At 41.5% G+C, this 23,459-nt stretch overlaps 1 protein-coding gene and 1 long non-coding RNA gene across 5 annotated transcripts; both read left to right on the top strand.

Moving 5' to 3' along the window:
* The first annotated feature begins 9,469 nt into the window (after window positions 1–9,469).
* On the top strand, window positions 9,470–12,287 carry LOC129410013 (uncharacterized). 2 transcript variants are annotated; one of them, XR_008632686.1, is made up of 6 exons: window positions 9,470–10,311; window positions 10,906–10,971; window positions 11,334–11,390; window positions 11,495–11,521; window positions 11,618–11,652; window positions 11,811–12,287. It is a non-coding gene; the product is annotated as an uncharacterized LOC129410013 (long non-coding RNA). The 2 variants fall into 2 exon arrangements; XR_008632687.1 differs by having other exon boundaries at window positions 11,474–11,521.
* Window positions 12,288–17,349: 5,062 nt separating this feature from the next.
* Window positions 17,350–23,034, top strand: LOC110167469 (uncharacterized). Of its 3 annotated transcripts, XM_020932825.2 has the most exons (12): window positions 17,352–17,591; window positions 18,468–18,508; window positions 18,584–18,661; window positions 18,732–18,874; window positions 18,946–19,068; window positions 19,160–19,211; window positions 19,299–19,541; window positions 19,619–19,755; window positions 19,830–19,937; window positions 21,327–21,384; window positions 21,546–21,605; window positions 21,675–23,034. In XM_020932825.2, exons 2-12 carry the CDS (start codon window positions 18,487–18,489, stop codon window positions 22,664–22,666), a joined length of 2,016 nt encoding a protein of 671 aa, XP_020788484.1. In that variant the 5' UTR covers window positions 17,352–17,591; window positions 18,468–18,486; the 3' UTR covers window positions 22,667–23,034. The 3 variants fall into 3 exon arrangements, with proteins under 3 accessions (XP_055012945.1, XP_020788484.1, XP_055012946.1); XM_055156970.1 differs by having other exon boundaries at window positions 17,350–17,591; window positions 19,160–19,541; XM_055156971.1 differs by lacking the exon at window positions 17,352–17,591 and having other exon boundaries at window positions 18,466–18,508; window positions 18,716–18,874; window positions 19,160–19,541.
* Window positions 23,035–23,459: the final 425 nt, after the last annotated feature.

The following is a 23,459-nucleotide window of genomic DNA, read 5'->3' as shown; positions in this document are numbered from 1 at the left end:
TGAAATGACGTGAAGTGGCGTGCCTGTAGTGACCCTCGCCAAGTAGCAATGAAATAAAAATGTATTGTTTATTATGTGTATCAGAATATTTACACTACTCACAATAAGTTAGGGATATTGTTATTTACATGAGTGCATTTCCTATTTGGTCTGAATTTTTATGAAATAAGTAAAAGTTCCCTTTGATATTACTAAGAATGAATGAGAAGAAACACCATTTTCATTAGTCTATTTATTACCCCCAAAATTTTGACAATAAAAAGGATAGCCCCAAGTAACAAAAATTAACAATGTCAGTAGCGGGTGTTTCCACCTTTTGCCGCAATGTCAGCTTGACAGCGACGTCTCATGCTCCTCACTAGCCTCATGATGTTGTTCTGAGGCAATGTGTTCCACTCTTCCACCAGTGCTACATGCAGTTCCACCAGGTTATGTGGGGGTGGGCTACGATCATCCAGTCTCTGCTTCAGCTGGTCCCAGACGTGCTCTATGGGGTTCAGGTCAGGGGACAGTGCTGGCCATACTATATGAGGCACTCCGACTTCCTGAAGTCGAGCTGTGACAATTCTGGCAAGATGTGGTGGAGCATTATTATTCATGAACAGAAAGTTGGGAGTGTACTGGCGGAATTGGGGATCATGATGGGTTCAATGAAGTCTCTGAGGTAAGAACATGCAGTGACTGAACCATCTACAGTAACCAAATCTGTTTTGCACTGACTGGTGATGCCTGCCCAGACTGTTGCACCTCCTCCACCAAAGCGAACCCTGAGGACCATGTTGAAGTCGGCATTTTGCTCACCTCGCCTTCTGCAGCAATGCTGACGATCATCATTTCTGTGCTAAGTGACCCGACACTCAGCAGTGAACAGGACGGTGGACCACTGTTGCATTATCCAGGTCACATGGTCTTGTGCCCACTGCAGACATTCATGGCGGTGTCTTGGTGTCAGTGGAGTCACCTGCAATGGTCGTCTGGCATTAAAACCAAAGCGGTAGAGTCAGTTTCAAATGGTTTGTCTGGAAACCCTAGTACCCCTCACATCTCAAAAACAAGCCTGCGACTGTGTGGCAGTTGCATAACGATGTCTGAGTGCATAGGTCCTTAGTTACTGGTCACTGTTGTGGCCTGTCACTCATGAGGCTCCTCTCCTGGGTCCGTCACGAACTCTGCCAGTAGTTCTGTGTCTTGATGCAAGTCTGCTGATGACACTTTGAGACACACCAAGTTCACGAGCAACATCTGACTGCCTGCCACCGACCCTGAAGGAGCGGTATGGCTAGGTGGCACTACTCGTCTGTTAAAGGTTGTATGGAGGATTTTATTTTTTGTTTCAAATTGTCAGTGATAGATTATAGAGATGCAGTAGCCTTGTAATTATGATGACCAAAAAAAAGAGAATAAAAATTCATCAACTCTGGACGTGGTGGGGCCAGCTAAACATTTGCCAATAGATAACGACACTGCCTCGTTATCTGTTAGCTGATAGGCTGTCAATCAAACTCCCTACGTTTCTAGCATAACTGACTTGCCTGCGCTCTGCCATTACATGGTTTACGTACGCCTGTCACGCAGTCCACAGACGCAAGACGCACAGACGCTGTTTACTCCACCAACGCAACAGTTCTTAGCGGCTTTTTTGACCTATATCTTCGTCGCAGTTCGCACAAAGATTGTTGCAATGGCAGACAAGAATCCAGGAGCAGTTAGCCGCAAAAGAAAGTCAGTTTTTGAGGTCGCTGAAAAAAGAAGACAAGGGGAAAAGCAGCGAAGCCAAACTAAGATGATTCTTGGAGATTCATTCTAGCGATGGCGCGACTGAAGCAGACGCAGGGTCTAAAGACTGACGCACTGGTCGCCAAATTACTCCTGGACAGGTAACTTCTGCTTATTATGAAAACGTACTTTATTTCCAAGAGCTAGACAAACGTTTTTCAGGACACGAATGTGATATCCTATGCCTGAAAACGTAATTTTCAAGGCAAAGAAAGAGTCCGCTTGCTGCTGCGTGTTGTAGCTAGTTCATTCGCACGGAATCTCCGCGCACCCTTCTCTGCACCCTTTCCTGCTCCCCTCTCCTCTCCCCGTTCCGTTCTTCTCCCTGCTCCTCACTTCTTCTGCGCGCACAAAATATCCGCGCACCCCCTCCCCCCGATCCTCACTTCTCCGCCTTGCCTAACCAACACTGTAGTTAGTTGTTTACAAGTCATGTGCAGCGCACCGGCTGTAAACAAACCTGTTTCTGGCGTAAGGAGGAGGAGGGAGGAGGCGTTTCTACGAAGGGAGCTGTGGGCAAGGGGGGTGGTTTCAAGCATGCGCAACATTTGAAAAAGGACAAACAGTCGCTGGATTTCTCGTTCCTTGGAAAATCCTCTATACAACCTTTAAGTGACGTTGTGTGTTCATGGCCATTTGAATTGTGAACTTGGTGTTGCGTGACCAAGTTTCGGTGTTATTGTAATTGCACCGCCATTCCTATGAGGGCGTACATGTCCTGTGTTTTTCTGGGGGTTTTGTTTAGTTTTCAGCAGGATAATTCCTCTCTCTCTCTCTGTGTTCTTCAGCAGTTGCATGTTGTGACAAAGCCAAATAAATGAAGAAATGCACGAAGTACTGTCTCATTTTTCATATCCTGCACTACAGTGAGCAACGAACGGGTCCAACACTGCCGACCACGAAGGGACCGCTTCGCGACATAATACCGGTGGTCTCTTGGAAACAGACAGTAAAGTTAAAAGACGCTAAGCTAATGGCGGCTGCGAAAGAGTACGAGGACGTATACGGGAGAGTCACGAAGTACTCCAACCCATTCATGACATTAACCCAAGCTGATGAAGTTGCTTTAGAAATTAATGCAAACATGACCGCAGAGACAGAAAGGAGCCATAGAAGCTATAATCCGTTTGTGGGCGATTATGAGCCGATGGAGGAGCATGAAGCATTGACTGTGCCACCGAATATGCCAAACACTAATCCATTTATTGAAACTATACAGGTGGCACCTATCAACACAGGCAGTAATCCGTTCCTTCTTGACCATGATGGAGGCTTGGTCCAAAGCACACCCCTGTCTCATTACTCCCCTCTTTATGTGAGTTCCACTGTTCCTGCCCCTGACTGCAGCCCAATGAAAGACTTTTACCATGGATACTCCACTGAACCATTTAAAGATAATACAGTGTGGCCAGGCTGTGAACCTCCAACCTACCCCTATCCCTATCATGTCCCCCGCCAGTCCATGTCTGACAGTGAGGAAGAAGGTGGCGTCCGAGAGAAGGTCCCCACATTGCGGCCGTGTCAATATGATGGCACAACCCCATGGAAAGAGTTCCTACACCGTTTTGAAAGTTGTGCTGAGGCAAATTACTGGTCTGAAAGAACAAAGACCATCCAGTTGAAGTTTTGTTTAGTGGGTGCAGCTGGTGCCATCATTCACAGGAATCCCCGGTCATCTCAGTGGAACTACCGCTACCTTGTGGAGGAGTTGGAGATTGCTTAAGGCCCATCTTCTGAGTATGCTGCAGCTGTGGCAATTGAATTAAGGCAGCGTGTTCTCCAACCAGTGGAAGCTCTTCATGCCTTGAGAGATGACTTATATGAGAAAATTGCAGTGGCCTACAGTGACAGAACTGAAACGGAGCAGGATGCTATTGCTGTGGAGGTCTTTATCAACGCAGTAGGGAATGCTGACATTGTACAAAAACTGCTTGAACAACAGCCCCGCAACTTAGCCCAAGCTTATGAAGTAGCTCGCCGCTATGAGGCAATAAGACAGGCCGCTTCAAATGTCACCAATCTCATGCAGTCTCGAACCCGCACCCAACACGACAGGAGACCCTGCACTGCTGTCATCAGAGAAGGGCGGATTGAAATGCAGCCAGACATGGTTCCCTCAGCACAAAGCCCTGAGCATGCGACCCCATTCGGGCTGAGCAAGCCTTTTAGAAAGAAAGGCTCAAAAGATTTTAAAGGCGCTGTCCGTTGCAGAAACTGTTTTGGTATAGGCCATATTCAGAGACAGTGCCCAGCCCAGAAAGACCACAAAGGCTCACAACCCCTTTGACCCTCCTGAGGGCTCAGAGAAAACACTGCTCCATCTTAAAACCAGCACCCAGGAAATGAGCATCAAAATGCAGTTGTATGGACTTGATGTGTGTGCTGTTCTAGATAGTGCTGCCTTTGGATGTGTATAACGCTATCAGCTCTGAGGTTCGGCCCCAGCTTCACACAACCTCCGACAAGACTCTCCTTGCTGTGGGACCCGGAGACGTCCCTGTTCTTGGTGAAGCACATGTTCCAGTCCAGATTAGTAACCACCAAGTGAGTGTTGATTTCCTGGTTGCAGATATTACCAGTAGTGAAGCTTTGCTGGGCCATCCTTTCCTGACACAAGCTCGAGCCCATCTGGACTTTGGAAATCAGTCCATCACCTTATTCGGTGGGAGCCGCAAGTTAACAAAGACTGAGCAAAATTACTGTACAACGAGACGCGAACTGTTAGCTGTGGTTGATTTTACAGCCCATTTCAGACAGTACCTCTTGGGGCGTTCTTTTGCAGTGCGCACAGATCACAGCAGCCTGAAGTGGTTAATGCGTATGAAGGAGCCAGAGGGACAGCTGGCGAGATGGCTTGAAAAACTGGTCAAGTACAACTTCGAAATTGTCCACCGACCAGGCCAGCAGCACGGTAATGCTGACAGCTTATCAAGACGCCCTTGCCGTCAGTCTTGCCCCTGCAAGCTACCACAACCTGCACACCTTAAAAGCATCAATGAGCAGGGAGTACAGTGTGAGTTGTACTCTGACGTCAACCTGGTGACGCAGAGTACAGTGGGGGTGGACCAAAGGCCAACTTCCCCTGCATTAAGCCCAGTGGGGGTAAGTGGAAGCTACACTGATCCTCTGATCCCTACTGAGGCAAAAATATACCTGACAAATACCAATGAGACCCAGTTGTTTCCCGGTTGGACTATGGACCAACTTCGTCAGTCACAGGAGGCAGATGTTGATATTGCGCCTGTCAAAGTGTGGATGGAAACCAGTGCCAATCGCCCTCAATGGACTGCTGTAGCTCCTTGCAGCCCAGCAACAAAAGCTTATTGGAGCCAGTGGAAGAGACTTTATCTGAAAGATGGGATACTGTTTCGCAAATTCTATTGCCTGAATGACATTCAGTATTACCCTCAGGTGGTCTTGCCTCCAGTCAGAAATATTTAAACACATGCATGAAGGGCCAGTTGGAGGACACTTTGGGGTAGAGCGCACAGTCACCCGCTTGCAGACCAGATTTTATTGGTACCATATGCGTGAGGATGCAGCTCTATGGAGTCGCACTTGTACAAGCTGTGCAGCAAAGGCCAGGCCGTTGAAGACGCCACAAGCCCCTATGGGAACTGTTCGAGTGGGTGCGCCCATGGAGCGTATTGCTGTGGACATCATGGGACCACTAAATGAAACTGAACGCAAAAACCATTACATAATGGTGGTACAAGACGCTTTCTCTAAGTGGTTGGAAGCATTTCCTCTACCAAATGAGCAGGCTGTTACTGTGGCTGAAGCTCTTGCTTCTGAGTGGGTGTGTCGTTATGGAGCACCTCTGGCCCTGTGATCAAGTGATCAAGGTCGAAACTTTGAGTCCGAAGTGTTCCAGAAAATGTGCAGTATGTTCAACATCGAAAAGACACACACCGCACCTTTCAGGCCACAGACAGATGGACAAGTGGAAAGATTTAATGCTACCCTGCATAAGATCCTAGCTACCACAGCCGAGCGGTGCCACTGGGACTGGAACCTCATGATTCCCTATGCTCTCATGGCCTACCGAGCAACAAAACATAGCGCCACTAATTTTACCCCCAACTACATGGTGTTTGGCCGCGAAGTGAGTGAACCTGTTGATTTGGTTGTTGGGCTCCCTCCTGATGATGAGACTGCATCTTCTGCCCCTGTGTATGTTCAGCAGCAACAAGAAAGACTTGAGTTGGCACACCTTATTGCCCGTGATGTGCTGAGTGAGTCTGTGACCCGTGCCAAAAGATAGTATGACAAAAACTGCTGCCGGACACAGTATCACATCGGTGATGCAGTTTGGTACCTAATCAAAGGCACACGAAAAATCAAGAACAAGGTAAAAAAGTTTTTACCATCATATGATGGCCTCTATTTTGTCTTGGGACAGCTAGACGACCTTGTCTATCGCATCCAAAGAAGTCCAAAATCCAAGGCAAAAGTTGTCCATCACGATCAGGTAAAGCCTTATCGGAGCCGAGAACCTCTGGACAACACCTGGGCCACTGACCTGGCCCAAAGATGGTCACCAGAAGAGGTCCCCCCCCCTCCACTCCAACTGGACACTACAGACATGGATCTTGCCCTACCTGGCCTCTTCAATGATTCTAGCAGTTAGGAGAGCACCAGCAGCGCCAGAACCAACTGGAGAGGATTCAGCCTTTGTTTCACCTGCTCCCGACTCCTCCATTCGTAATGATCACAATAGTGGGGGTGGGGCACAGGCATGGCATATCCAGAGCCTGCGTCCTCAAAGGCCGAGACGCCATATCAGGCCTCCTGACAGGCTTGGTGAATGGATAAGCTGAACTGTCCATGTTATTGATATATAAGAGTTAAAGTTTCAGTAATACTTTTCTGATACAGCTATACAGTTCATTTTTGTAAAAAAAACCCCAAAAAAACAACAAAACTAAACGGTTGAGTCACATGTAACTGTGTACCTTTATTATTATTTTACTGGCTTTAAAATGACAGTTGTAATCAGTGTTAAACTGGAGTGGAATTATTTTTGCAATTATTGCCATCCAGAGTGAGGGTAGTGTTGCGTGACCAAGTTTTGGTGTTATTGTAATTGCACCGCCATTCCTATGAGGGCGCACATGATGCCACATTAAAAAGGGTTTTGGCTCCAATATGTAAGGCACACTGTACACAGTGAGACCATTACATGGAAAACACAAAATGAGGTTTGTCTATCACCCCAATACAATTGTCTCCCTATCCCAAAAGTTTCTGAAGTGAAACAAACACCGTATATATGACATTCACTGGCTCTCTCTCAATATCCCTAACTTACTGTGAGTAGTGTAGGTCCGTATCCGTAGTAATATCGCAAAGCGATGCTACTCGTTACTATTTTTCTTGAGGCCAACCTCGGACCCCCATCCTCCCATTTTTCACCCAATGAACAATGGCGAAAACTCACGAAACTTCTCTACTTTCTGGTTATTTCCGTTCTCCGAAAATAAATAAAATGGCAAATCAGTGCCCCAAACAAGAAAAAAATGCAGTAAGGTATAGTTTGCTCTAAGGCTGGGCCCGCCCCCCCCCCAATATTGATTGATCTAGATTTTCGATTCGATTTTCTTATTTTATTTTATTTTTTTCCTTTTCTTTTCTTTTTCATCTTATTGAAAACATAGACAGGCATGGGCAAAAATGTGTGTGAGAGATTTTTTTTTTTTTTTATTTCCAAAAATTGCAATTTTGTTAAAACTTCACACCCAACGTCATATTCAAAATGTAGTATATATGAATATCTTAGTTTTATTATTGGCCAATTTTAAGTGTTTGTGATGAAAACTGTGTGAGGAGATGCGTGTAAGGAGATACGTTTTATTATTCACAGGTTTGATCCAATATGGCCAACTTCCTGTTGGGTTTAGGGCGGGGCGTAATATATTTTCATGGTTGTCATATTCTTGTGCTAGAGTTCTGATTTGATTTGATTCCATGAAAATCTAAGTTTGAGAACCCCATCCGAAACTCAAATTTCTCAGTCCAAGCTGGCAAGCACTCCAGGGATCCTTCCCCATACTTATTACACATTGCCATAGTGATCGGTGACTCTGGAATCAGCTGAGCAATGCCCTTGTCTTGTCTAATTCCCATTTTTCCTTCTTGAAATAGGCCAGTGCGCTGAATACCAACCTCTATGCATCGGTGAATGTATTTATCTGACTTTATTTTCATTTTTTACCAGGCGTGTTTATAGTTTTTTAGCCCTTAATGGCTAGGACACTGGCCCTTCCAGTTTAACCCTTCTCTGGCTGGGTGCCTCCTAGCCCACACATTACCACAAGCAGCATGCTTACAACAGCAGCTAAATTCTAGACCAAGATCACACAAGGTCACAGACACCACTTCTGTCTGCTCCTATCAGTGGAGTGCCAGCATGATTATTGTATTGGCCCCCTAGGTGTTGTCCTCGTAATTTTAGTACACAGTATAGTTTCCTCACTTTTTTCCTTTTTTTCTGTTAGTTCCTGCAATGAAACACCACGTAGAACATGTCGAGCAAGACAACTCACCACAACTAGAAGACCAGGTAGACCTCTTTGTGCCGGCATTTTCCAGCAAGAACGATACAGCCCTCGGTCTCAAATGGCAGAGGCTTGTAGAAGTCCCCCCAGGGTGGCCAGCTGCAGGATCACTCTCACAGAAAAAGGACCCAATGAAAGAACTGTTTGTTGATGCCAAATTGTTATGTAATTTCTAGACTACAAATAATAAAAGAATTGAAAAGATGTTTTGAATCAAGGTATCTCATTTATTAAAGCAAATGTGCGCTCAAGACAGTGACAGTCTTGACAGTCTATCCCTAATCTCTAACACAGCAAAGCATATAGGGTTTTTATACCCCACGGGGTATAAAAATGAATGATGCTTATACATACAAGATACATAGAAGTTTAGACATCACATGTTTTAATTTACAAGGCTGGGTCAACAGCAGTAAAATAACAGACTAGATCCCGTTAGGACCTGTCGTGAACCCCCCCTCGGCCACAGGAGAGCTCACTCGGGTGGGGTAAAAAGATGAAGGTTTTGGCATAGGCCCCACTAAAAGGGCTCCTGAAATTCAGATGAAGATGTTCATGATGCTTTATTTTGATAAATGAATAACTGTTAGAGCATTAGAGATTAAGAGTGTTTGATTTAGATATTAGAAGTGTTTTTGTGACCCATATTAACATAAGTACTTGTTCTGTTTTGATTTAATTTGATTCGTTTCTTTTATGTTGATTTGCTTAATTCTTTCAATTTAATTTTCAAGTTTAGGTTATTTTGCATTAATTTCTGTAACCATTATGTTTGTGTGCAGGAAAGATAAGGGCCTTCTGTTCTTTTGACAGTTGACGTTTATTTGACACTGATGTACGAACCCTATGTGTTATGCGGTGCGTGGGAGGCCTGTAGACAATGCAAGTGCGAGCTTCCTGCTCCTTCGACAAAGCGAGGTGGCAGTTATTTCACAACTGGCTGGGGGAGGAGCGTTGGGGGCTAGAATGGTGAAGACTGTGGTTTCTGAAAAGTGTTGCCTGTACTTGGAAAAATGTGTTCCATGTGTGACGTACTGATCACTTTGCATATACCTGGGTGGAGCCCTGTGACCCTATATAAATATTGAAAATTCTGCATAATGAAGAGATCCTGATTTTGGTTGGCATTGGCCCTCCGGCTGTAACTCGGCTTAGGAGTAGAGCCCGACCGATATGGATTTTGTTGTGGCCGATATGAAACCGATATAATGGGAGATGGAGCTGCCGATAGCCGATATAATCGCCGATATATTTAGTGATGTAAAAATTCACTGTAAATCTTGAATTGATTAAAAAACTTAGGTTTGGCTCTAGTGGATTCTAAATTGGGTTTATTTAGGCAACATTTATTATTATTTTGACTCTTTACATCATATTTACATACAGTAGATTGGCCTAATGGCATTTTTGCATCACATTCTAGCTACTGTTACTGTCACTGCTAGTGATGGGTATTCCAGTTTTTTTTTTTTTTTTTTTTTTTGGAGAACCGGCTCGGCTCACTAAAGCAGCTGGCTCTTTCGGCTCCCAAGCGACTCTTGACATTGTTTTGTTGCAAGCAGGGCTAAACCAGAACTGAACCAGGACTGAGTGTCGGGACTCGGTTTCTATCTTCCCTACTAGCATCAGGATCCGCAGCGGATCCGCTTTCGGTCCGCCAAATCCGCCCCACAGTCCGTCCGCTTTGCGGATCCGCTGCGTATTTGTTCCGTATTCGCTTTCTGACTGTTGCTAATCCTAACCCTTGGATGGCCTGCTGTTACAGAGAGAATCTGCGGTTAAATCATCTTAGATCCGCACTGTGAACGCACTTTTAACACAACACTTTGTTTTTGACACAATGATTTGTACTATCAATGCGCGGATCCACGGCTAAACCGGTTCGGATTCGCTGCGCGGACGCGCCACTGACTCATCAGCCGTTATCGGGACCTGAGTGGAAAGAAGCAGCATCCACCTGTTGTCCGCGGATTTAACTGTAAGAAATAGTTTAAAAGTTAATTGTATTAGTCATCATTAATGTACATAACGTTAACGTTATATTGTGGTGTGTGTACATCTGTGACTCTGTGTGTTTTATCAGTTTTGACGAGTGCAGTAGGAAAGTTAGCGACAGGAGCAGCTGACGTGATGAAGACGATGTGAGGTCAGGAGTCAGGATAACTCCATCTCTTGAGCTAGATCCCAGTCTAAATACTATTTTTATATAACGCTACGTATATTCTTGTATATTTTTACGATCACAGAAATGTAATTCTGCTCCGTGATCATTGGTCGTGTCTAACGGGCTCGGTTCTGGCTGGACGCCGCTCTCGGCGCTCTCCCTTCGGCTGTGGAGCGACGGTGACACCGGTGTCTGATCTGATTGTGTTTTTAACCAGAGATAATTATTATTTGTGTAGACTAGAGTGTTGACTGTTGAGTTGAGACTAAAGTGCAGTCATGTCAGTGCCTTAATACAATAATTTAACGCAACGTGCCATAATACAATAACGTAACGTAATAAAAAGCACAACTTTTAACAACAGCTAACGTTAGCTAACCAACCAAAACTTATGTTGTTTTTCCCCAGATGACATCAGGAGCCCCTGTCCTTCTGCTGAATGTCCCCATCAGGAGCCCGGCACGCTGATCAGAAGTAAGTACTTTTAATGATTTCTGTGACAGTGAGGATTTAGTTTAGAGCCAGATCTGACTTTGTCTCTAACTTTCTGTTATGGGACTTGAGACGGTGCTTCAGGCTTTCAGTGAGAGATGTTGACATGAACACTAATGTGTCACATCTAAATTACACTGATATTGACTATGAACACCATCATAAATTGATTATTATATTTTAAATGTTGTGGTAAAATTAAATGTAGTAGAGTATTGTGTATTAACAACAGTGAAATACGTCTCATGTTCATACTCAGGCTTATACTAAAACAAAAGAGTTCAGTTTTTACTGCGCTAAAGTATTTCCTATGAGTTAAATAATGTTTTTCATCTCTGTTTCAGAATATACTATGGTTAATAAGAAGATGGACATAACAGCATGATAAAGACCCTCTGGAGGTAAATACTGCACTTGTATTAAACACTGTGGCCTGAAATGATCCAAACTGATATTTGTGTTTCTCTTATTTGATGTTTTACAGAATTCCCTCTGCTGGGCCAAGTTCCAAAAATGTAGAGACAGACCCTGTGTAAGTTTACTGTATTATCCTACTTTTATTAACTTTCATAACTAAACATATGCACATTATAATCACACCTGTTTTTGTGCATATTGTTTCTTTCAGAACATGCTGTGGTGGAGTTTAAAGACTGACCCTCTGTAAGTGCATAGATTTCTCCAATCTAGTGTTTACCTTTCATGTTCAAATCACACAGCCACTGTCATGACTTACAATGTTCTTCACAAACCTGAACTCTAACTCCTTACCAGAATAAGAGGTGTAATGGGGTGTTTAATACACACTGGTGTCATTTCAGATGCTGTGAGAAAGGGGAAGCCCAGTCCTGGACACTGACAGACTGGATCTTCACCAGTAGGACTGAAGAGGAGCCAGACTCACTACACCTCTGCCTCAGACTGAAGCTAAAGACAGAGGCTCTGAAGCTCCCACACTGCACACTCTATAAGAACAACCATCCGTCTAATTGTACTGTGGTGGTAAACACAAGTTAAGTTTTAGTTTTAAACAGTATGGTATGGCTACACTCTGTCTCATCTGTCCAGGCTTTTACTCATATAGCTTATATTTGTTTTTTGCCATTTAAAAAAAAACAAAAACTTTGCTTAACTTGAACTATTTTTAATAAAAACTGTAAATTGTCATTTTCATATTAAGAATGAAGCATTGGTTAACTCAAAGGGTATATAAGTCCTATAACATTAATAATAATTATTCATGTCCTAAGATTTCTAATTAATGATTTAAATAAATATTGTTTACAATGTAAAAAAAAAAAAAAGTTTCTTTTTTTCTTAACTAATGAGATTTAGTGATAGGATATCACTGATCCAACTTTGAAATTGTTTAAGTTTATGTTTTTAAATTTAAGCCTTTATATCCTAGTTTTAATACTTGCTGTAAAAGGTTTATGTACAATTACAATGCAAATGCTGCTGGTGTGTATTTAGGTCAGTAGGAAGTGGATCAGTATTAAATCTGAAGCATATTTAGGCTCCTAACGACACAATAAACAGATCCGCGGCAGATAACCCGGTTCTGAAAGCGGATCCAAAACGGGTCCTGGGCGGATCCGTGAGATACGCAGCGGATCAGCCGCGCCTCCGCCGCGCATCCGGGCTTATTTTGACGGATCCGCGGCGGAGGCGCGACTGATCCGACCCATAACTCCTAGCTAGTAAACTATCGCTATTAGCCTTAGTCGTAAAAATGTGCGCACCGCGGTAATTAAATATATGTATAAATGTGAATCATTCACACGTCTATTCACAGCTCATTTACATATCAATGCTGGTCCAGTAGTAAATATACGGCCAATATAATCACTTTACAATAGAAAACAGCCTGTTTATGTGTGGGAGCTACAGCAGCTAATCGCTAACAAAACCTAAACTAGCTTCAAAGTCGATGTATTTCCAACACTCACCGCTCACACAGGCTCCTCCTCACATCACAAGTATGCACTAATAAATGTCCTTTTAATTCAGACTCAAACCGATTGTCCGAAAAAATATATAATCTCAGTGTTGCAAACGGCTGCGGGTGTAAACAAACACACGCGAGTGAAGTGACATCACTCTGGTGGTGTGTTCAGGGACAGTACGGACACAGACACAGACAAATTACACCGTAGATAAATACTGATGCGGAGCCACATATTAGGACATTTATCTGTCTGTAAATTGGATATCGGTCGGGCTCTACTTAGGAGTTCAGAATCTGCAATTCGGACTAGGCTGTGCTTTATAGCTTTCCTGGTCACAGGGTAATTTCTCCAAAAGGGTACTTGCATAGTGATTTGTCCTAATTATTTTTGTATGAGCTTTCTGGTAAAATAGCAACTACGGAGTGAGTTGGTCATAATTGCTTTGTCGTGGGCACTCCGGGCCTAAAAACCCTGAGTGATCACGAGTATAAAGAGTGACAACCAGCCACAGGAGTAGTGCATAAAATAATAAAAAGCAGAAAAAATAAGACAAAGACAAATCACTTGTTGGGATCTTTTGTTGAGTCTCTCCCTCTAATTAATATACATATACTATTACTTCGAGCAAGCCAAGTCATCCTAGGTAAGTTGCTTACAAAAACGCAATGTTTGGGGATATTTTCTAATGCAATGTTTTTGGTGTAAAACTAAATCTGGTTAAATTCTTTGAGGCACTGTTAAAAATGAGTTTTGGGCAAATGTTGTCAGATAGAGTATAGAGTATGTCATAGGGTGGTTTCTAGAGCTAAGTGAAGTTGTAAGTTGATAGGTTCACCTTTACACCTATACTCAATATTCAATAACAAGAGAGAAGACAAGAGATTAATATCTTTTACACGCGTGGAGGGAGTACCGAGAGAAGAACTTTAGTTACATGTAACTTGCTGTTCACTCAATACCCTCTAAAGTCTCCCCTCGTTTCTCCACGCCTTTTATTCAGTATTAGGAGCCCTAGTTACATGGGAACTACTCATCTCAGAACGGGAGGGGGAACATGCAAAACATTACAACATGAGTAGTTCCTTTTTGCTTACATACCCATTATATTTTCAAAACACAAAAATAACACTTCAGTACAGTGTGTTCAGGACAGAGTTAAGGTCAGTCTGCCCTTCCTCATTTCATCTTCCTTAGTTTATCTTCCTTAAGCAATGGTCGCCCAAGATGTTTCCTGTTATTGAGTAGATATGACTTTATGACCTTCTGCAACTCATGAAATCTGCAATACTCAGAAACAGAATTGTTTAAGTGCACATATTAATACATTGATTATAATAAGATTGAGTAAAAAAAAAGTGAATATTACATTACCATTACATACACAGTGAGATTAATATAAATGTTGAATCCATCATAAGTGTTCCCCAGGTGATACTTTAAGAGTTGTTAAAGTTACCTGTATGGTGTTTCTTAAAGTTAAATGATACTTTTTGAGTGTAGTCAGATATTTACCTTGTGTTATTGAAGTTAAACGATATTTTTGAGTGTAGTCAAATATTTACCTTGTGTTATTGAAGAAATTATATTTTTGAGTGTAGTAAATGATATTTTTGAGTGTAGTAAATGATATTTTTGAGTGTGCACTGTGGTTTTAAGTTATGTGATATTTTGAGTGTTGTCAGAGTTATCTGCAGTGTGTTTTTAAAGTTGAATGATTTTCTGAGGGTTATTAGAGTGATTAGAAAAAGGTAGTGAGGCTCAGGCTGCGTAATTTAGCCCTGGTCTTCTCAACAGGACCCCAGTAGCCTAATACAGTATATGGTGGTAAGAGAACCTACATAAGATAACAAGGTACCAGTCAGCTATACAAAAAGATTACATGTGGTGAGGTAGTCTGTTGTTCCCATAATCAATATAGATGATAACATTAACTAATGTGTAGATTATGTAAAGAGTTCCATAACAGTTTGCTACTGAGCTGCATTTCATTATTTTTTTTCCAGGACATTCGCTCAAAAATGTAGCTCACTGAGGCCTAATTTTTGATACTGTTCATTGGTGTATTCAGGCTTGTTTACTACTTGATTTTTGATTTTTGTTTTTGGCTCCAGACTGTTAGAGAATTTTTGTGTTTTAAGTATTACTCATTTAAATGATGAATCATTTAAAGTATTAATCATGGTATAATATAAGATTATCAAAATTGCTTTGTGTTTTGTTCAAGCTGTATGTAACATGAAAACATCAGCTGATATGGTTGATGTATCCGCTGACTCATTAGGCTAAATACTGTAGAAAAACAACTAGTGATTGTAAACACCCATAGGCTGACACGGGACCCTAGAGAACTACGAAGGGACTGTCTGTCACCTGGAACATGAAAGCAAGTGTGTAATCGGGTGCAGTGTCAGCCGAAGTCTGTTAGTCATAGATAACATTTGAACAACATGTCACGTAATCTATTGTGTGATGCTTTACAATAAAAGAGCTGTGAGGAGTGCAAGAGTCCAGTGTTAGGTAGAGTCAGGCATGTCTCGCACTCCTTGGGCAAGAAAATCACTCTGTCGTATCTGAGTTGCTTTTTACTGAATTGAGTCTGGGGTAAATTCCCTGACACAGACACAGTTTTTTGTGCTTTGGCTCGGGCCTAACTGGAGGAGACCAAAACAAAATGAGGTGCATGAAGTTAAGATGAAGAATGAAGTCTCAGAAGTCAGAACATCAAAATTCTATGCAGATATCACAACAGAAGGTCCAGACACCAAACTAGGAGGATCAGCCAAAGGATTTCAGCATTGGTGCTGTACACTCAAAAATCCAGCAGAGTCAGGTTCAGACTTCACAGCCGCCCCAAGATCAAGAGAAGCCATTTAACACTTCTTTTAAAGATTCAAATCCAACAAACCCATGTTCAGGTTCAACAAAGCCAAGTCTTGCAGTTCCAGTGACCAACACAAGTGGACCAACATACCACACACCAGAACCAAGGCCAGAGTCAGCAGCTGCCTATTTACTCTCTTGTCTCTTGCAGACCACAACACAATGTACGCTCTAAGAGAGACAAAATATGTGTTATGAATGCAAAAGTTCAAGTCAGTCAGAGGCTCATCAACAGCAACAGCCACAGTGAGCTCATGTCACTAAAACACTATGCTGGCCACGGGAGGGTACGTCCATTTTGTCCAGAAAGGTTTCCCAGCAAATCTATACAGACATTCAAACATACCTGTTCAGAATGTTTATTATTCACCCAGGTTTGCCTCTCCAAATCAAGTTTACCATCCACTGCAAGTACAATGTTACACATCTATGCAGCCTTTTTACTCAAAATGTCCAGGGGATTTGAGGTGGTTCAAACCTAACACACTGCCTGTTAGAGAAATGCTTAAGTTGCAATGAAGTTATTAAAATGTACATAGGCTAGCAATGGAATCTTCTGCATTATCTATATGTGTTAAAGTGTTTTGAAACCATGAAACTATGTCGTGCAACTCCTGCATTGTATACATTGTTTGTGCAAATAGAGAAGTGTTAAAGGTCACCGTGACAGTCTGTGCGCAGATGTACGGGAACTGAATGTCCCAGAAACTGTCTACTAGGAGATTGTGAGACATGAGGTGGAGACGGTGATGGGGAAGTGGAAACTGACCCAAAGTTGTGTAACAATGTATGTGTGATTAATAAAAGGGTTGTGCCGAGGTCGCACGAGTGGGAGACTGCTCAATCCAGCCACAGTAGCGGTTGGAGTGTGAAGGCTCACACGTTGACCCTGTGTACACGTAAAACTTTGACAAGTCTCGAGCACTGATTATTCTGACCAAGGTGATCTAATCCACAGTCAGTTGGAGGTTACTGGAGATTGATACTGTTTAATTATACACTGTTTGTGTATTATTTCCTGACACTGCCTCAGCCTGGAGCACAGACCTGTGCTGCGTGATCTAATTGACCTGTGGCAGGGGCAAGTAAAGTATGTATTTATCATGTATGTATTTTGGTTTATCTAGCTACTTTTGTGTAAATGTGTTTAACTGTATAATCACCACGGCACTGGCATTTTCTGACATTGTGTTCTATTGTACTAAAATCCTTTGAAATATGACTGCATTGAAATAAATACACTTTAAAACGTCTTGTCATCTAACTTTAACAGTACGGCTTATGCCTATTACAGACCACAGCAAGTAAGATTTATTTATCTAGGCCTAAATCAATTTTTTTCCCCAGCAGTGGACCAATCCAAAAGTTTTATCTTTTGAGACTGGATTACATGGACACCTTGAACCCTTCACCTCCAGAGACATGAAGGAGGCGTGCCCTTAGCAAATCAAACCACATGTGGATGAAACTGGCACAGCCAGTCAGAGTAAACCAGTTTAGTAATAAAGATAAAAATCTGAAAGAGATTGTGAAGCTCTATCAGGGAAGGGTCGAACTGGGTTCATCCGGGCATGACCCCTGCAGCTTCTCTGGAGGAAGGCAGTCTGCAGGAAGTTTGGGGGCGGTGGTGGTGGAGGGTTAGGTTAGCGCGAGTACAGCACGAGCAGCGGTACTGTGGTTTGTAGAGGGGGCTGGGCACCACTCACTCGAGGACTAAGTTCAGCTGACTTTTAAGAAAGTATTTATTTACACTAGGAGAATCCTCCACACGAGGTAAGTACACCCACTTTGGCTGTTTATATCGCCATGTTGCCCAGGTAAGCTAACGTTAACTCAAATGTTAAAACCCAGAGGAATAAGCCTGGCCTGGGCAGACACGCTCAACTTTGCTGCTAGTGTTACTAACCATTGATCTTTGTAAGATACTAATACTAATTATTACCTCGTTATGTTAAACTGTCATAACGATTTTTTTTATTTTCGAGTTTTAATCACTAACGTTATATGTATACTTATTAAAACCATATTCAACGAAGTTTTTTTTTAATCACTGCTCAAATAACACTAGCTTGTAGCGTTAGATCTAATTAGTCAAGTAATGACTTGCACAACATAACAGCTGAGCTGTTTTTTTTGTGTGGGAAGTTAGCAGTTTTCCCAAATATTCATCACTATCTTCTACTACGGAAGTACCGTATTTTCATATATGCGGTCTATGAAAAGTACAGGTCCAGTCTTCTACCCATGGTCTTTACTGCCACCTAGCGGCACACGCGGATCAAAACTTAATTTACACAGCAGCAATGCATTTATCTCATCAACGTTATTTTTTTATGTTATTTTATTTATTTATTTTTACTGTTGAAGCACGTACTCTTTGAATATAAGGCCAGATTGGAAGAAGAAATGCTAACATTTTTGGATCACAATCTTAATAATGGTATTTCTTCACTGTGAAACAAATAAAGATTGAGTTTATGAATGAATGATACCATTATTGGTCAATATCTTGAAATTTGTAACTACTTTGTTATCCTACTGTTTCTGTTTTTCACCATTTCACCATTCACATTGTGGAGTCCCCTTTCTTAATTTATAAGCACTAAAGACTGTTTCTTCATGCTAAGATTGAGTTTAATTTGTGTGCAGGAGACCAGACGGAGAGAAGATGTTACCTGGAGCACACCAAGGTTGCCCTTTTATTTTGTGAGTCAGGGGTATATCCATGGTCTAAAATGTTATATTTGTACCTTTATTGTTTGTAGGGAAGTCTGACGAGAGCGAGTTGTTTAATTCTCTGAAAGCACACTTGAACAACAAGAACAGACTGCAGCCTTTCATAGGTTTGGAGCTTATCTTTTACTCTGTGATTCTACACATTGTTTTTGTTGATTTAGTCTTTTCTGCCGTCAGGCCTGAGCAGTATAATCGAGTGTGTTAATGGAGGGGCACCCCAAAGAAATGCATTCTTCATTTGTGAGGTGTGTGTGTGTCGCCTGGATATGGCAGACATGCGGAATCACATTATGGGAAGCCTCCATAGATACAATTACATTGTGAGTCTCAGTATATGGACGTAACGTTTTGAAGACAAGAGTTTTTTTTGACAGTTTTTGCTTTCCAATAGAAAACTAGACAGCCTGAACTGGTTTCAGAGTTGGGGGAAGACTCCTGTCTTTCAAAGTTAGCCTGGCCACTGATGGATATTGCCAAAAAAATTGAGGGAAAAGAAGGACCAGGAAACGTTCAGGTTTTTAAAATTGTTTTTGTTTCTATTTCTCATTCACCTGCAAATGACTTTAGTCACTGACTGATTTTTTTTTTGGTACCATAATTTGAAGGTGGTAGAATTTGACAAGACTTCATACCAGCAGATGGAAAGTCAGACTAATGGTCTGTGCACTTTTTTGTTTTTTGATGCATGTTGGGTTTTTCTTATTTGTAATTTTAAAATTTTTGTTTTGTTTTTTAACACCACAGCTGAGAATGTCATAGATTTTTTAAGGGATACCCTGAAGGAGACTGAATCACAAATCTCTGAAACGATTACAGCCAAAATATGTGAACAGACTAAGTCCCCATTGCAGCGAATAGTCCTATACAGTCCTCTGAAGAAGTCTTTACAGAATTTAGCTCAGCACAGTAATGTATCTCAGAGCTTACCAAAGTCCTTAGTGGACAGCAGTTTTCTCAATGACTATGGAGAACAAACTCCCCTTATTGGTAAGAACAGAAATGTGTCACTACTGGTAGCAGGCACTCTATGGATTTGCCTTTGCTGTGACTTTTCTTTGCACCAGGTCTTGTGAGGGTAATCGAGTGTAAAAGTGAAGATGGTCAGACGCACTGCTTTTTATGCCACTGCTGCAGAGTCCGCTCCCATAAATCTGATATTATTAGTCATCTGACAAGCGCCTCCCATATCACAAATTACCTGGTTCGTGTTGCAGTTTATTTGTAAATGTCCACTCTTAATAATTACAACCTAAGCACTAAAATGTCATTGCATAGATGGAAACTCATCCAGAGCAGTTGGATACGCTGGACTTAAATGATAGTTCTCAGGTGGAATTACTGGCAGAAAATTTGAATAAAGAAGAAGGGGCATACAAATTAAAGGTATGTATTATTTATAGTGGAATATTGGTGCTAATAACTACATGACTTAACATGATTTAACATCTACAAGTATTAGGAACACTTATAGATGAAGGGAAAAGAAATTAAGCTTGAAAAATCTACTTAAACTCACAAATTTACAAGATTTTAAACTAGCAACAACATACCAAGTACCACCTACAAAAATATTTGACAGATATTTGACACCAGATCTAAGCCTGAACTAAAATGGGATTATATTTGGTCAAAATTAAGACAAAACTGTTGTAAAATTAATTCTAAAAGAGGATTAACACAAAAAAATGACAAAAACAGGAACGTAGGAATACATTTTTCTAAAAATTAAACATACACTTGTAGTGCGGAGGACTCCAGACACACAGCAGGACGCAGCAAAAGCAGTCAGTATACAGTATACTACCAATGTAGTCAGTATACTACCAATGTAACACCTATCCCAGCTGACTGTCTTAGTGTATTAGAGGAAGTTGTTTTGTATGGCACTAATAGGAGGAGTAATCATTTATGCCTGCATAGATCAAGCTATGGGTGATTTTCACCTTGGATAAACTAGGTGAGTGGCATTTTGCCAATTTGATGAGAAGTTCAATAATAGATTATATAGACATTAGCCATGTGGATGTAAACAGAGAGCCGCATGCTACCAGCACAGAGTTCAACCATAATCATATTCAGCACTCACAAACCTTGACCTAAACTGACACTAATACAAGTTTAAAGGAGCGTATGAATATAGGCCATTTCCAAACTGTCTACTGATGTTTGTGGATTTGTCTGTATCTCTTGTATACATGGCCCAAGGCTGTCTGTGCCTGTGAGACGCTGTAGATGCTGTAGAACTGTTCTAGGAGTAGACTGTTAAGAGTGTGTGGGCTTTCTACACACTCTTAACAGTTTTGTGGCTAATAATGTGCCAGTTGGTGTCATTCCTATAAAATGTTGTAGTAGTCCAATATGATCAACTGGTCAGGTTTGTCTCCTACTAGCTACAGGCAACCTGGGGTGATCCAGGGACAGTGCATATTAGTCAACATTTCAACCCTAGCATAGTTACACTGAAATGTTGATCAAGTTTTTTTGCATGTTTTTTCCTTAAATTCTCCACTTTTTCCTAGTAGATTCATAATTTTTTTGTTTTTTTTGCCACTATTTTCTTGCAGATTTGTGTATTTAAACTCATTATCCTATTCATCAATAAGTGGCCCTATTACATTGTTGTAAATACTTGTATTAATCTTTCCTATCTCTGAGATAATTCGCATCATTATGTTTGTAATATGCCCCAGTCAGTCTGTTCATCCTGAGTGCTTTTTTTCTATAAAAGGTTTTGAAATTGAATTTAACAGGTGTGTACCCCTTGCTTCTTAGGTGGTGCAAATACCTGAAGTCCTCTGTATTCAAATGGCAGGCAAGAGTTACCACTGGTGTAAGTACAAATTTTGTATCTGTTACAAATATTCTTGTGGATCTAATTAACTGCTCCATTCCTGTGAGTATACTGATGGCTACTACAACTGTATTTTCGGTATACATTCTGTGTGTATTAACTGCTTCCTATGGAGAAAAAAGCCAAAAACTATGTTTCAGGTGTTAAAACACTTGGGTGGAACAATTCTGATTTCCCACTGAAATGTATTGCTGTTAAACGTAAGTATTTTCAGTGGTGCTTGTATGTCTCAATTACTGTAGTAAAGCTGTTTATGCATTTCATTGTAGGACAAAACGTGACCAAGTTCTCACATCAAAAAGTTTCAATGAAGGCTGATCAGTTTCCACAAGGAAAAAAGAGGAAGCGAAAGACTATTAAACAAAACAAGCCCGTGTTCAAGGTTACTCTGCCAATCACTCAGGGCTCACTCCTTGTTGAGAGGACCTCCTTCAGCAATGACAATCTGCCTTTGTCAGTTAGACTTTCGCCTACTGACCATGTGGGTCCAAGTCCTTTGTCTGATTCGAGATTTTCACCAGATCCACTGGATTTTACTTTGGACTCTTCGTCTGAGATTTTTGACAGTACTTCAGAGAACAATGATCTCAGTTTACAATATCAACTAAATTCACCAACTGACTACCCTGAGCAGGCAAATGACCCCATCAAACAAGAGCTGGATGAACAATGGACTGATTCATTTGAGGACCAAAATGTTAAAAAAATAAACATTGACTCAAACGCTGAATATGTACAAAAAATATATGCACCTAAACCATTTAATGCCCAAACTTCTACTCTATCCCATAGTGAATACTTACCCCACAGCTTTCCATGGTTAGTTGGGACACAAGAGATTGCACCTCCTTATTACCAGCAACCACCTCAGTACATGGCCCCAGGATCGTTTCCTCAGCAGAATATGTTCTCCTTGGGGCAAGTCCAGGGTGGTTGCAGGGTGGGTCCACAGAAACCTCATGCAGGTAATTCTTTTTCCCATAATAACAGCATCACACTCCCTCATGGCAGCCACTCTTATTCCAGTTATTATACTGAACATGGAGGAAACAGCCACCAGTATGCTTCATATCAGGTCAGCAGCTCTGGCTGGGGAACATACCAGTCACAATCAAATGAAATGACTCAGTGTTATGGCCCCTGTTGTGTTCCTCATTATCCAGGGGTTCCTTTTCCAAATTCTGATGCTGAAATGACATCTTCCAATGCTATATATTACCCTGTGTCAAATTTCTACTCCAGTCACAGGTCCCCATACTAACAGTGAGTTTTACAATGAGTTCTTACTGGGAAATTTAATCAAAATTGTGATACAAATTAACTTTTTGTCCACTTTAAATATTAGTTCAGTGTGAAGCTGTGAAGTAGACTACCCCTTGTGACAGATTATGACTCGTTTCAATACACTGTACAAACGTGAATGTAATTATGTTATGCTTAATCAGCTAAAAAACAGTAAGACTTTTTTTTCTTTACCCTTCCCTGTTTTTGGTTTACATTCAATGTTAAAATGCAAATGCAACGGTATCTGTTTAGTACAAGTGATTGCATTCATGTAAAGGGAGTATGTTACGTTCAGTATGCTGTCTTGTCTGTTCTGTATTATATAATAAATAACGTACTAAATAAGGTGTTTGTATTACTAGTTCATTCACATTATTGCACCATAATTTAATTACTGCTGTGTTACTGTCTTTGCCGAAGTTATTAAAAAGCCATAGATGTATTATTTCAACGAAAATAAGTACGCAAGTTACCTGCTCTGACCAAGTCCGACTGAACGTAAACGCAGCACCAATGACGCAGTTTTGTTGCGGAAATGTGCTATCCAAGCCCCGCCCACTGCTCCTGCGGATGCTCCGAACTGATTCCATACAAGCTGCTGAAAATAGTCTGTTTTATATAGCAGAGGATCTTGCTACAGTGGATGGTACACAGCATTTGCATTTACAAATAGGTATTTGCAGATATTTTGGGAGCTTGTAGTCGCACCCCATCACACCGTTTCTGGCTAGTCGACATGTCCGCTTTCTCTGAAGCGGCTCTAGAGAAGA

This window comes from Boleophthalmus pectinirostris, unplaced genomic scaffold (genome assembly GCF_026225935.1).
Source record: "Boleophthalmus pectinirostris isolate CB_2022bp ecotype Guang Dong unplaced genomic scaffold, ASM2622593v1 HiC_scaffold_21, whole genome shotgun sequence".
Taxonomy (NCBI): Eukaryota; Metazoa; Chordata; class Actinopteri; order Gobiiformes; family Gobiidae; genus Boleophthalmus; species Boleophthalmus pectinirostris.
Note: the sequence above shows the minus strand (reverse complement) of the source record. Positions and strands in the feature narration are given on the sequence as shown.

Coding starts and splice junctions, on each gene's coding strand:
- LOC110167469 (XM_055156970.1), top strand. CDS start 18,487: ATGTTACCTGGAGCACACCAAG. Junction 19,069..19,159: donor AAGGACCAGGAAACGTTCAG/GTTTTTAAAATT, acceptor CATAATTTGAAG/GTGGTAGAATTTGACAAGAC. Junction 19,756..19,829: donor CCCATATCACAAATTACCTG/GTTCGTGTTGCA, acceptor GTCATTGCATAG/ATGGAAACTCATCCAGAGCA.